The sequence below is a fragment of the Gavialis gangeticus genome, unplaced genomic scaffold (genome assembly GCF_001723915.1).
Source record: "Gavialis gangeticus isolate Ggan-Ray unplaced genomic scaffold, GavGan_comp1, whole genome shotgun sequence".
Lineage (NCBI taxonomy): Eukaryota > Metazoa > Chordata > Crocodylia > Gavialidae > Gavialis > Gavialis gangeticus.
Window position 1 is genome coordinate 94,444,261 of NW_017729034.1, and position 14,696 is coordinate 94,458,956.

Here is a 14,696-nt window from a genome sequence, read left to right on the forward strand (position 1 = left end):
GGGGGGGGGGGCTAGGGGTAATTTTGGGGTGACTAGCCCCCAAGTCTCCTCCCCCCAACGTTGGTGCCACCCACCCTGCGCAGCTGAGCCTGCATCTGCTCAAAGTGCAGGCTAGCACTGCCCCTGGCCCTGAGCCCACAGTGGGCATCCCACCTTGACCCTGAACACAAATCCAGGAGGGGAAGGGGCACATGCCCCCCATGTCTCCCCCAGTGGTGCGTGTAGCTGCAGGGAGCTGCCCCCCACCCCGCGCCCCCTGGACGAGCTGCTCACAGCTCTGTCCCACTTTCAGCCCTGGGGTCCTGTTCACCACCCTGGCTAGGCAGCCCCTCCCTCCCTCCGTTGTCGGGGCCTCAGTCTGCCCCTCCCCAACAGTCCTTCCCTATGCCTCTTCCCCACCATAGGCTTAACGGTAGAATGCTGCTATCCAAGCTGCTGGGATGCATTCCTGTTTGCTTTCATGCTGTGGCTGCATGCATGCACGCGGTATTTATTAGTGATATTATTGGCCCAAAAAAGCCAATTGCCGATAATGTTCATTTTCCTGTTATCGGTGATATGATATGCAACCAGTATATTGATGCACCTCTATTTGTTACTTATGTACTTGTCATCTGAATTGTACTTCACCATTTCAAGCATGTAAACTAAATGGTTTCACACTTCTGAAGAGAGTGTTGGAGTTAAAATAGTATGGCTTCAGTTGTGGCTTTTGCATGTTTGTTTTAGCAAATAAAGTACATGAATTATAACAGGAGACTTGTACAAAAGCAGTTACTTATTTTTTTTTTCTGCCAAAGAAAACTGGTCAATTTATGTTTGTGAATAAGTGAGCCACTTTTTAGCAGCTCTCATGTTTATAATGGAACATAATAGAATTAACTAACATGGTAACTTTCATAACATTTTAGAGTTCTAAAAATGTTACATTTGTTAAAAATTTTTAAAAAGTATAATATATGCGGTGCTTTTAAATTAATACACTTGATTGCAGCTATCTGTTTTTCTGTACAGCTAAAACGTGTGTGTAATCTAATATTATAAAAGCCTATGTCTGTCTGTCTGTCTCATGCTTTATTCGTGCTCTGATTGGCTGACAAACAGCCAATCAGAGTGCAAAGAAGGGTTCAGACAGGCAGTGGCAGTGTGCCACCATGATGGTGGGGAGACTGGGTATGATGGCGGGCGGGGGGAATGAGGCAGCGGCAATGGAGCGAACAGGGGTGAGGCCAGCAGCACTGGCCCCACCCCGCCCCGCTCTGCTCGCTGCAGGTGGTGATGATTGGGGGGGTTGTGGGGGTGGGGCAAGGCCACTGGAGTTGTCCTTGCCCCCTTGCTTCTTGGAAGTGACTGCCAGGGAGGAAGCGAGGCAAGGCCACCAGCTCTAGCCTCGGCCTGCCCCTCCTTTTTTCCATCATCATCATCTGCAGGACTAATGTGGTGGCAGTTGGGGAGGAGTGGGCCCGGGCCTGACTGTGGGGGGAGGAGCAGGCCCAAGCTGGGGGGGAGGAGAAGCAGGCCCAGCCTGATGTGGCTGGGGCAGGGGAGGAGTGGGTTTCCTCTCCTTCTCCCCGCCCAGGCCCATTCTTCCCTCCTGTTGGCCCCAAGCTCACTGCTTCCCCCGCCCTGCTGTGGTGGGCTGACTTCTTTCCACCCTTGGGCCTGCTCCTCTCCTCCTACTGCTGCGGTAGGGAGTGGGCCTAGACCCCAAGCAGTAAGAGGGAAGAAGGGAGCAGGCCCGGGGATGGGGCTACATTCCGCCCCCCTCCCTGTCATTCTTGACTGGCAGTTGGCTAGTGTATGTATATATGTGTGTGTAATGTGTGTGTACACACAGACACTCTTTAATAAAAGTTTATGGTGGACAGTGAGGCAGAATTTTATGTAAAACAGCAGGTGAGGCATACAGTCTAAGGAAGCATTTCTCATCCTGTGGGTTGCAAGAAGACTCTAAAGGGTTGTGGGGAGTTCTGAAGGAAACGCTGCAAGGCTCCATGGAGCTGGCACACAGTGGGGGGGCATGGTGAGCACCAGGGCAGCATAAATGCAGCAGCTGCAGAGGGGGAGTGTGGGGGAGAGAGAGTGAGAGAGGCTCTGTGGGTTGTCAACAGGATAGTTACGTTATTGGGTCCCAGTGTGAAAAGGGTTGAGAACCACTGGTCTAAGGTAGGGGTTGGGATGTGACTCAGCTTGTGGACTTCTCCCTCCCCCCTTGGGGTCAGCTGACCTCTCTTTAACAAGGATAAGGTCAGGCATTGCAGGACAGTAGTCTCTGCAGTGGTGTGGAGCACTGCAGAGGGGATGTGCAGCATGATGTAGCTCTGACACCGATAACCTGTGCCAGATTGGATCTTTTTGGGGTTCTGTATCTGGCCTGCTGGACATGGGTTATCAACCCCTGATCTAAGCAAAACAGGTAGAGAAGTGGAACCCTGTGGATCTCTCCTAAGTGCCAAGGGGGAGACTTTGAATAAAGCTGAGGTACTGCAGAGCCTCTGGAGTGCAAAGTGAAGTAAAAATCAAAGGCCTTGTAAAACTCTCAAATTCCCTCTGGTTTGTTTTTTTTTTGGATTAATTGAGAAAAGCTGTTTATGTTATGGTTTCTACTCTGAAGTTACTTAAGGAACATTAAATAAGTCTAAGCAAGTTACAGTATGGAATTACCTTTAAAAGAGAAAGCAATGTATTTAAATACCTCTGTAGTTCATACATTCCCTAAAATATCTGATTGCGTAAACTATATATTGCAGCATATACATACCTATCAAAAACGTTCACTTCTGTGCTGTTGTGTGTGCTTAGACTTCTTTAAAGTCCCTTGAAGGAGGCTTATATGCAGAACAAGCAATTTAATACATGAACTTTTGAAAATGGTACTGATGGGAACTGGCTTGCAACTGTATATGAAGTACTGTGTGTCTGACACCAGGGGATGGTAATGAGCATTCAGCCCAGCATGCCTTGTGTGTGCAGAGGGGAGGGGGAGTTTAGACCCATTCTTTTGGGTTCCCAGGTGTTAGGGGAACTTGATGATGGGGCACTGTTGACTAGGGAGTGAGGACACTACTAGTTTTTAGGAAGGTGGCTTCTTGACTGAGTAGTGCAAGGGAGCACATGGATACAAAGTGTCCTCGAAAGGAAAAAAAGCGGCAGTGGAGTTCTGGCTGTGTACCAGAGTGGCCAGTTGTAAGAGTGGAGGAGATGAGAAACGATGCATTCATGGAGGACCAACTAGACCTGTATCAAAGAATGTTTGGAGTCCATAATGAACTGGTTCAAAATAGTACTTGATTTTTTCAGGTACTCCTTTGAACCACCAGAGGCAGTTCTAAATTGTTTAACAGATGTGTCTTCTTCAGGTTTAAATTGCACTTGAATTGGTCTACCTGATATGTGTGCCCATGCCCCAACTTAAAAATCTTACTTATTAACATTATAATTGAGGAAGTGTGTGTGCGCGTTACATATATGTATATATAAATGCAATTTTCTTCAGTATTTGAACGATTATGTAGCTACATGTGACAGAATATGTTTGTATTTACAATGATATAGAAAGATTAGCTTTAAAGGCTTTTAAGATGCGTATGTTAAAATAACTGTCAGTATGGTTGTAGTTTTCCTTGTTTCACCTTTAATTTATTTTGAATAACTATAGCATTGTTAATTTTGGACATCGAGTCATCTAAAGCCTGAAGCTCTAAGCTACTTGCCTGCGGTTAAAATTTAGGTCATTGCTCAGCTCGCTCATTCTTTGAAATGACTACAGTTATGGCTGAGTTTTCAAAGGGGAATGGTATAGAGACAATGTTACTTCATTTTTTATAGGAAGAACAAAGGGTGTTTTGAACTCTAATCTAAAAGAGCTAGGTTGGCTGTATGTTAAGACTCTTAAGGATCATACCTAGCAAAAAGCTAATGATACATTGAAATGTGGTGAATTTATTCCATGTCATTATTATTCACCTAGTTGCTATAGGTTTTATGATTTTAAAGCCTAAAATGGGGTTTACGATATATATTACAATATGTATTTTTTCCAAATAAAGAATAAAAACCCCTCCTTGGGCAAACTGGAAAAAATGTGATGAGGCTAAATAGCTTTAGAGAGTGTGAATGCTGGGTAATGCATATAGTCTTCATTAGCAAACCTGCTTAAGCTGTGTTTTTTGTGGGGTTTTTTTAAAGTCTCCAAAAGGGTTAATGTGTCAATCTGTGCAGTAGGATGCATAGTTTTATTGACCTCGGAAGTACAAAGGCAAAACAGCATTTATAAAATGTGTGCATTATATAGATAAAAATAGTAATAAAAAAATCTTAGGCAATTTTGGGCAAAGTTTGTAAATTAAACACATTTTGAAATCAAGAAAGTATCAGCATTAAAAAAAAATATTGTAATTGCCATTCACCCATGAGTAAAAAAGTACTTTAGAGAAAAAACAAATTTTTAACTTCCAGATTTTTAACTGGTTTCAGTTTGAATTGTAGCTATTTTAGAGGCTTTTCCCCCTCGTTTAAAAATGGAGATCAGAAAGTATTGTCAAAATTGCATTTGGCTAGTATAAGATTTAAATTGAATTATAGATGCAAGTAGAAGTTTCCAGTACATTTTACTTGCTTGATGCTGGAAAAAACATATTGATTTTCCTTTTGTAGCAAGGACTTTGGCCCTTGCTGAGCAAAGATTCCTCTGTCCCTCTCTGCTTAGCTCTTCCAGCCACATGGCTGGGTGACTGGAGATCAGGGCAACTTGCTTTAGAATCCATATCTGTCACAGATTATAACAACAGTTGCAAATGGTTATATAAGATGGAGACAGGTAAGTAAAGTGAAAGAATTGCATGAAGTGCAGCAAAGAGGTTGGAGTTTGTGTAGGAGGAATACATGACTGAAGATCCTGTACCAAAGGAAGGCACTTTTTTCCTCTCCTCTGCCAGTGGAGAGACAGTGGTAGAGCAGTTTGGAAAAGTTTGTGGTATACTTGTTTGTGCTGACTTCAGCCTATAAATATTTGTAAAATGGGTAGGCCTTATGTTTTTTGAACTTCAGTAATTGATGCTGCAGTCATTCCTCAATTGAGGCTTCTTTTTTTTCTCAAGCAAAAGTATAATCTAGTTTTTATATAATTCACTTTTCCTTGTAGGCAAATAAGATTTTAGTTCTATAATTTAAAGAACCCAATTCAGAATATAAGCCTATGATTCCTTAATATGATGTGCATGAAATCTAAATATTTTTTCATTATTTTTTCACTGCTTTTTGTTTTGGCTAGTATAATCCACTAGAAGAAAATGGGTCGATCTAACTCGCGATCACATTCTTCAAGATCCAAGTCCAGGTCTCAGTCCAGCTCTAGGTCGAGGTCCAGATCACATTCTAGAAAAAAGAGATACAGGTAAATGGATGCTTCTTGAATTCATGCTTTTTTTTGTGCGTTTGCTAATTGGATTTAATACTGTTTTACATGTACAATTTTTATTGTTTTTAATTTTTTCTTTTACTTGGATGATGCTTATAGTTAAAGCCAATCTGAAACCCTTGAAAAAGCTTGAGCTTTTGTCTTGGGTATTATGGATATTGCTTTAATCAGTTAGTGCCTTACCTGTCTTATTTTTAAATTTTCTTGTAGCATAAAATGAGAAGATTAAGCTGGTTTTTTTTATTCTTCACGTTATTTCCTTTGTCTGATCTCTTCTGTAGTAAGCTTCTACTATCTCACACTTAGCGTTTCAGAGCTTAGGCAACTTTAAGTGCTGTCTTAAGTAAGGATCTGTAATGTTGCTATGTTACACAAGCAGTAAAGACAGATTTTAGCGCCAATATCTCATTTAATCTTTAACCTTTATCTCTTGCTCACAAACTACATTTGACAAAACAGGGTTGTTAGCTGAATTTATTTTGATGTTTTACAAATGATCATCTACTGATGTTACCTTTCGATTACAGTTCTAGGTCTCGGTCAAGGACGTATTCACGATCTCGCAGTAGGGACCGTGTTTATTCTAGAGATTATCGCAGAGATTACAGAAATAATAGAGGAATGAGACGTCCCTATGGTTACAGAGGAAGAGGTAGAGGGTATTATCAAGGAGGCGGTGGTAGATACCACCGTGGAGGTTATAGACCTGTCTGGAATCGAAGACACTCCCGAAGCCCAAGGCGAGGTCGTTCGCGTTCCAGAAGTCCAAAACGAAGATCTGTGTCGTCCCAGAGGTCCAGGAGCAGGTCTCGTCGATCTTACAGATCATCCAGGTCTCCAAGGTCCTCTTCATCTCGGTCTTCGTCCCCATACAGCAAGTCACCTGTCTCTTCCAAAAGACGTGGGTCTCTGGAAAAGCAGGCTAAGAAAACTGAGGGGGCTCCTCTCCAAGATAGCCCTTTGAAAACAAAATCCCAGGATGAACAGAAAGATGCATTTGAACATGATCCATCTGAGTCCCTTGATGATTTTAACAAATCATCAGCAGCTTCTGGTGACATTTGGCCTGGTCTTTCAGCATATGATAACAGTCCAAGGTCGCCCCATAGTCCTTCTATTGCCAGCCCACCCAGTCAGAGTTCATCTTGCTCTGATGCCCCCTTGCTCAGCACAGTCCACTCAGCAAAAGATACACCTCAGCATTCACATTCCATTCAACATAGCCCTGAGAGGTCTGGTTCTGGTTCCCTTGGGAATGGTTCCAGTCGTTACAGTCCTTCCCAGAATAGTCCGTTACATCATATCCCTTCAAGGAGAAGCCCTGCGAAGACAATCCCATCACAGAATGCTCCACGTGAGGAAACCCGAATGCGCTCATTTTATCCTGAAGGTGGGGAACAGGAAACTGCAAAGGGTGCAAAGTTTCTAAAAAGGTAAGAACTGTACCTGTAAATTTGTAAACCATGTACAAAGTTAAGGCTGTAGAAGTCTCATTAAGGTGGACTGTAAATTTAAAATACCAGCACCGAGTTGCAAATTGTACTAAACTTTATGTCTCTTCTATCTACTGAACTTCTGTTGGGTCACTTCAGCTTAGAACTTACAAGCTTCAGTCTGGCTATAGTTTACTACAATGGATGTTAAACTTATTTGGCCTCCCAGGTCCCATCTAACTACAGGGCTCCTCAGATTTGGACTCATTTCTGGCATCCAATTGCATTGTTAACCCTGCAGATGCCTGAGCTGCTGTCATCTTAGGGAGCTGTGGGGCTTAATGTCACTGTTGCTCACTGTGCTGCAATGAAAACAAGTTCCCAAGGTGGCTTCATACCCTGGACTCCAGTGGTGGTGTGAATGACAGAGGCATTAACCCCTGTGGGACTTGGAGAGCTGTGGGGATTAATGTCACTGCTGCTTGCCCTCACACCCCTGAATTCTTGGCTCCTCTGGGAGTCCCATGGGCCTGATATTTGACACCCCTTGTTTAAAATGTGTTTCTTGTCTTGGGCTAGTGGAAATACAGAGCAGTATTGTTGAGGGAGAACTGGTTTGTATAGTATATTTTCAGGGGATCAGTTCATTAATATTAATCTATAATGGTTTTGCAAGTTCTGAAATGGAAAATATCAGACTTCTGTTTCTTTGCTAGAACTAAAATCTTGTTCAAAGACTCTTTATTTCATACCGTATGGTGTATGAAAAGCTTAAAGTCTTTGTAAGAACACATGAAAAGTAAAATGCCTTCAACACCAGAAAAAGGATGTATTGCTAATTGCCTGGGGCAGTGGTTCTCAACCTCTTAAAACTCAAGCCACCCCTTGTTATACTCGGGGCATCCCTTGGAAAATGCCGGCTCGTCATTTTCATCTGATTTATTTATTTTTTTTTTTACTATAGACAAATAATAAAGCAATTCTTTTGTTGCAAAGAACTCAGACCACAACAGGTTAGAATATTTTTAACACTGTGGATTCCTATTTGAAATCTCTTGAGTTTATCTTGCGAGTCATGTTTGCACGCCTAACAGTGCTAACATTGCATGGGACCCTGAAGAACCTTTGAGAGATCTCAAGGCACCCAAGGGTGCCAGCCACAGCACTGGTTGAGAATCACTGGTCTAGGAGGTATAATAACCACTTTGGTGTTTTGACAATACTGACATCATACTGAAAGTGGGCTGTTCATTGAATTGCCAGCTAATCGGACTAAAAGTTGTGGTCTTAAACACACAAACAAACCAACAAAAAACCCCCAGAAAAACACAATGTGAAGCAAATCTGTCTTGTCCATACTGTTTTGTAAAATTGATTTCAAGACTTTTGTAATTGTTTTGGCTACTTACTGACATATTATTCATGTGCATACTTCTAGTCAGATTTCTTCCTTCAGCAAGGTTTATTGCTGCCAATGAATGTACAGGTTTCCCTTGCTTTATGCTGTTCTTGGCAAATGGCGCATAACTCAGATTTGCATAAAAGGAACCCACTTCACCATGTAACTAATAGGGATACATTCCAAGACCTTGACTGTACTGGCCCCCCAGACCCATATCTATTACTTTTACAAGACAATTTGGATACTCACCAACAGCAGACAGACAGTGCACACAAACACAGGATTGTGGTGAATGTTACCACAAGGGGCATGGCAACTACAGAAACACGTGTCATAGACAATGAGTGAGGAGCGCACACAGGAGACTATATTTTGGTGTGCATCATTCCCACAATGCACTGCACAAAGCTGACTGCAGGCTTCCACCACACCAATCGCATAAGAGTAAATTTACCTTGCACATAACCATTTTTTATATAAAAGGGTCATTGCATACGTGTGAATTTGCACATGCAGAACCTGCATAAAGTGAGAGAAACCTGTATTAAAAACAAGCATGAACATGGTACACTGATCTGGTAGAGGCTGAATGGGGTAATCAGTAATGTTTAAAACATCTAAGGAGGTCTGGAAAGCCAATTTGCTGTAGTAGTACATAGTTCTAGAATTTTATATTCACTAAAGAATAAGACCAGTGATATTCGTGTGGATATCTGTGATATTAGTGCATTGGATTATGAAAATGGTTTGCTTATCTTTTAACGGCACTCCTTTTATTTTTGATGAAAGAACAGTTCTGAAATAACAGAATGCAAGAGTTTATTGTGAATTTAAATACAAAGCTTTCTATTTCAGACTTCTATGACTGGTATAACTGGATGTGAAGTTGGGCAACAAATAATTAAAAACAAACAAAATCCCACCTACATGCGAAGCTCTTAGCTTATGAGATAGCAGTTAATTTCTAGGCACATATTACATCTAAAGGGATTCTCTTAAATATTCTTTAGAATGACTGTGGATCTAGTAATAATACTGTGAAAAAATTGTATATACTAACCATCAAACTACTTTGAAGAAAATTTATGTTAGTGACATGGTGTGACAGAAGAGAAATGCAATCAATGAAATGGAGTTAATGCAATCCACAATTACCGTTCTCTTCTTTGCTATCCACAGGTACACAGATGAAGAGTCTAGAGTATACCTGCTTGATAGGGGTAATACAAGGGAGAAGGAGGCCCAAAAGGAGAGAGGATCAGAAAAAGGGAGGACAGAGGGAGAGAGGGAATGGGAGGATCAGGAAGCTTTAGATTATTTTGTTGATAAAGAGACTGGGAAACAAAAGTTTAATGACTCTGAAGGGGAGGACACAGAGGAGACAGAGGATTATAGACAGTTCAGAAAATCTGTCTTGGCAGATCAGGGTAAAAATTTTGCTACTGCATCTCACCGGAATGCTGAGGAGGAAGGAACCAAATACAAATCTAAAATTTCAATGAAGGGCAATAGAGAGAGCGATGGATTTAGAGAAGAGAAAAATTATAAGCTTAAAGAGACTGGCTATGTAGTGGAAAGGCCTAGTGCAACAAAAGATAAGCACAAGGAAGACGACAAAAGTTCTGAGAGAATAATGAAGAAAGAAACTCAGTCACCTGAGCAGGTAAAGTCTGAAAAGCTCAAAGAACTCTTTGATTACAGTCCCCCTCTTCACAAGAATCTGGATGCGAAAGAAAAATCCACCTTCAGAGAGGAGAGCCCACTTAGGATCAAAATGATAGCCAGTGACTCCCATCGTCCTGAAGTTAAACTCAAAATGGCACCAGTTCCTCTTGATGATTCCAATCGGTAAATTGTTCTTTATTGCATATTTTCTTCCCATCTGTAGAGTTACTTCATCTGTATTTAAACCAGTGGATTTCTCTTTCGTGTCTTTTATTGTTGATGTATTTTAGACCTGCTTCCTTGACTAAAGACAGGCTGCTTGCTAGTACGCTTGTCCATTCTGTCAAGAAGGAGCAAGAGTTCCGATCCATCTTCGACCACATTAAGCTGCCTCAGGCCAGCAAAAGCACATCAGAGTCATTTATTCAGCACATTGTGTCTTTGGTCCATCATGTCAAAGGTATGTACTTGGTTTTCTGTTGCAACTACCTATTTTGGTTTTGAAAATAAACAGGCATTTTAGGCTTCCTTAATGTGCTGGTGAAACAGTTTTCTGTTTCTTAATTTAACTTACTTAGATTTTCTTTTGAAGTATACACTAAAATTATCAGAAGGAAACACGCAGCTAGCCAAAGAAAACAAATGGATAGAACATGATACCAAGTTGGATATTTTGTGTGTGTGATTTTGATAAATTGCTGCACATAATGGCTGTGTTCACATGAGCATGGACATTTGGTTCTCTGAGGACAACTAGCAGCAGCATACCTTGTGCCCTCTGGCACATGGCAGGTTATCCCAGGTGTGGTAGGGGAGGCTGGGGCCAGCACTGAGCACCTTACCTGGGGTACTGGGTGCCTCCTGGGGCTGCAGCAGCAGCAGTCCTGCCACTTGGAGTCTGGCCAGCGCCAGAGTGTGACTCTGGCCTACCAGGCTCTAGTTTTGAGCAGTGTATACTGCCTCTGCATGCACTGATTCAGGCTTTTTTATTTTTTTGGCCCCTGGGTAACCAGCTGAATGTGCAGTATGTGGTGCTACAGATGTGTTTGCAGCACCATATACTGCATGGCTGTGCTTGTCTGGATGTCGCCAGTGAAGCTAACCATGTACATGTGAAGTTTTGCACTCGGGTTTAAGTAGTTTAATTTTTTAACTGTGTTTTGGCCAATCTTTAGATTTCCTTGCGGTTATGAAATTTTAAGTGAAAATGTACTCCTGAGTGGTTATGGTTTGTGTTGGCAAATGGTAGAATTCCTTTTTTGTGATATGCCAAAGCATATCCCAGTTGAGAAAAGAATGTTTTTAAAGTCTGTAAAGAATGTAATTAAAAATTAGAGCAAGTATCCAAAAAAAAAAAAAATCTGCCCTCCTTATTATCTTCTTTTCTAAAGCTTAGGTGATATTAGAGCTTAGAATTTCACACCTAGCAACCTGGCAGTGGCCATAAAATGTATTATATATTATTTTTTTCTTTTAAACAGCAACTATTATTGTTCATTATCATTAGGCTAAATCAGGTCTTTGGAAAACTAAATAGCCTTTGTCTAAAATTCTGAATGGATATTTAGAGGAAGGTTTTTTTTTAAATGAGCACTGTGGTTTTGTGACACAAGCATTTATCTTGCATTGTCTGATTCTTCTTATTTATATCTTACTGTGCTGATTTTAAATGGAAGAATTCCTGCTAAAATTGTTTTGGTTTAACAATAATGGTTAAATAGAAGTGAGTTCTTTAAATTACTTTGGCTATAGAGAGGCACTTGATTAGCTGACCAAATTGAACATAATTGCAGGAATCCATTTTATTACTAAGAAGCTTTATATTTGCAGAATTGATTTGTTGAACTTCCAAATAGTTATCAGTTTGGTACCATTATAATAAATAGCTAGAGGGAGTAAGGCATATAAGTTTGTGAGCCTTACAGTTGTTTATAGAGGATATTTGTAAGACAATAAAAATGATGTTTAATAATAGTCCATAGCCAAGGTAATAGCTACTGCATATATTAACCTTTGATATGAAAGTATCTACTCTGTTATTGATGTGTAGGGGATTTAGGACTTGATCCTCTAATCATTGAGGTTTATTGGTGAAGCTTCCATTCACTTTAATGGTGTGGGATAAGGCTTGAATGGGATAATGTTCCTGAATCTCTTTTGTGTTGACAGAATGGTCTCTTTACATGTAGTATGTAAAACCTAATATTTGACTGGAAAATGTTAACTGTTCAACAACCAGTCTGGCCAAGTTAGTGATGCGTATAATTTGTTTCTAAAAAGAAAAAAAAATAGCCTCTCCCCATTTTTTTTTTTTTTTTGTAATCAGATTTTAGTGACTTTCTTTTCTTCTTTATTTTTTAAATCTTTTTAAAGAACTGACATTGTTTCATTATTGGTGTGATGCAACCAGTCTGAACAGCTCTCTTTCAACACAGAGCTGAAAATGCCCAGTGATGTTTTCTTTTTCATTGTAACTAGGTCCTGGATTGTGTTTTGAAATGGCAAAATCCATGTTACAAAAGTAAAATAGCTGTTGAAAGATACAGATGCCAAAACAGGCAAAGTTGAACCTTCTGTCTTCCTGGCAAAAATGGCATAAAAACAGAGTTGCTAGCTCAAATTCCTCTTTGATGGAATTATGATTGAGGCACTACCCTTGTAGTGGCCGTTTCAAGTTTTAATGATTGGTTATGAGACATGTGCTGGATGTTGGGCGGTAAGTTGATACAGATGTATGTTGACCTGTTAAGCAGATGGTTTACTTCATATGTAACATTTCATAGTTCTCATAACTTTTATTCGTATTTCTATCTTGCATTTAAATGCATTCATTGATCTGGTTTTTAAAAATAATTCAGTTTCACTGCTAGTAATGTAACTCTCAAAATCCAGAGAAAATTTGTTAAAGAAGCTGTCACGTTTGCCAACATGCCAGATACTTAAATGAACATTTACTTGTAGGGCTGTTAATTGTCCTTGATTGTTCTATCCTCTGAGTTTTTCAAAGGAAAAGTTTCTTTCCTTTAAAAAATAACTAGTACTTAAGCCTTTCATGTAATTATTAATATGTAAATTATGTAAATGTTTTCTCAAAAGTAATTATGTTTTAAGCTAAGGTATATTTAAATTAAGCTCCTGCAAATGCTGGTGACTTGGAGTAATATATTTTGCTTCCGTGCTGAAGTTGTAAAGTTTAAATAGCTGCCACTTTCACCTCTGTCAGAGGAAAGTGTGTTAGTGAGAAGGAGAGACAGACCCAAATCAGTTAATGGTGTTTGGATTAATTGTAGTACGGGCAGGGCATACCTGTGAGGAAGCTTGCAGTAGTTGTGTTCACTGCCACTGTCTACTTACTGAGGTTTCAAGAAGGGTAAGAATGGTGGGGGAGGGATGTTCCTCTAATGTATTTGCCTATTTCTGGTATACTTTTTGAATATTTTGTATTTTTGCCTATTATAAACCCTTCAGTCAGGAATAGATATATCCATATAAATGGAATTAATTTAATTAGACAGTGTTTCTTCATTGTAACCAACAGAACAATACTTCAAGTCACCTGGAATGACCTTAAATGAGAGGTTCACTGCGTATCAGAAAGCTACCGAAGAACATTGCACCCGTCAAAAGAGTCCAGAAATCCATAGGTATATGCCAGTTGTGTTACTAGATGCTGTGTATTTTAGATGGTACTTTCTATGAGAATCCTAAATGCTTTCCTGGACTATGCAAAGTCATTTGTATCAGTTGTTATGTAAATCTTATGACCTCTGAAGTCTTCCATTCAGAGAGAAGCATGCGCTGGTCTGATTATAGGACTAGGTGCCTGGAACTCCTGAGCTCTCATCCCAATATTGGCTCCATCTGTGGCTTTGTGGCAAGTCTGTTCTCTTTGCCTTGGTTTCTCATTTATGAGTTAAGTTACTTCACATTCAGTATTGAACCTTGAGTCTACCTATGTTGAGATGAAAAGTCCCATGAGTGCTTATTTCCCAATATATACATGCTTATATTGTGAATTGTTTGTTAAATTATTAAAGTGTATTAATTTTACAGCAGTTAAAAAAGTTTGTGCCTCAAAGGTAAGCTAAGGTAGGGCATATATATATGTTCTTGTAAACTGTCAGAATTAATTATATAGAACAGCATGGTATGTTGTTTTGACTGAATATGATGCTTGTAAGGTTATATGTAACCTCATCATGTTAGTTTTCTACTTCAAAGATACCGTTTTTAAGCTGCAATTTTTTTGGCTTTTCTACTTTTTTTTAGAAGCATGTGAAACTGCTGATGACTTTTGAGAGAACTTTGTTCATCTTATATAGAGCTCTTGAAATGATTTAATCTTTATGTATTTTTAAAAATAAGGGGAAAGCAAGCCCTTCATTGCACATGTGTATTTAGTATATTTCAGGAGACAAAATCAAGCTTTTCAATATCTGACTGGATTTTAAAGGGTTAAGGGGCTTTATGGAATAAAAAGGGGAAAAAATTCATGGTACTGACTTATTTTTTCAGATTTATATTTAAAAGGATTACCAGGAGCCAGAAGCGATGACATGCATGTGTGGCTAGACACTTTTTTTTGTTTTACATTTAGGAGGATTGACATCTCTCCAAGTGCCCTGAGAAAGCATACCCGTTTAGCAGGTGAAGAGAGAGTCTTTAAGGAAGAAAGTCAAAAAGTAGGTTTTGGGTTAATATCAACTTTATGTTCTACATTTTTTCAGGAAGCTAGATTATTTCTTATCCCTAGACTTGAATAAAACATTAGCAAAAA

At 39.9% G+C, this 14,696-nt stretch overlaps 1 protein-coding gene across 2 annotated transcripts in view; it reads left to right on the plus strand.

The window, feature by feature from the left end:
• BCLAF1 (BCL2 associated transcription factor 1) overlaps window positions 1-14,696 on the plus strand; it is a 48,110-nt gene that overhangs the window by 7,704 nt on the left and 25,710 nt on the right. For both annotated transcript variants that reach the window (XM_019526936.1, XM_019526937.1), the window contains exons 3-8: window positions 5,273-5,395; window positions 5,947-6,852; window positions 9,434-10,102; window positions 10,210-10,379; window positions 13,458-13,563; window positions 14,517-14,601. In XM_019526936.1, the coding sequence (XP_019382481.1) occupies window positions 5,292-5,395; window positions 5,947-6,852; window positions 9,434-10,102; window positions 10,210-10,379; window positions 13,458-13,563; window positions 14,517-14,601 (2,040 nt within the window). In that variant the 5' untranslated portion in view covers window positions 5,273-5,291. The remainder of the gene's footprint in view (window positions 1-5,272; window positions 5,396-5,946; window positions 6,853-9,433; window positions 10,103-10,209; window positions 10,380-13,457; window positions 13,564-14,516; window positions 14,602-14,696) is intronic.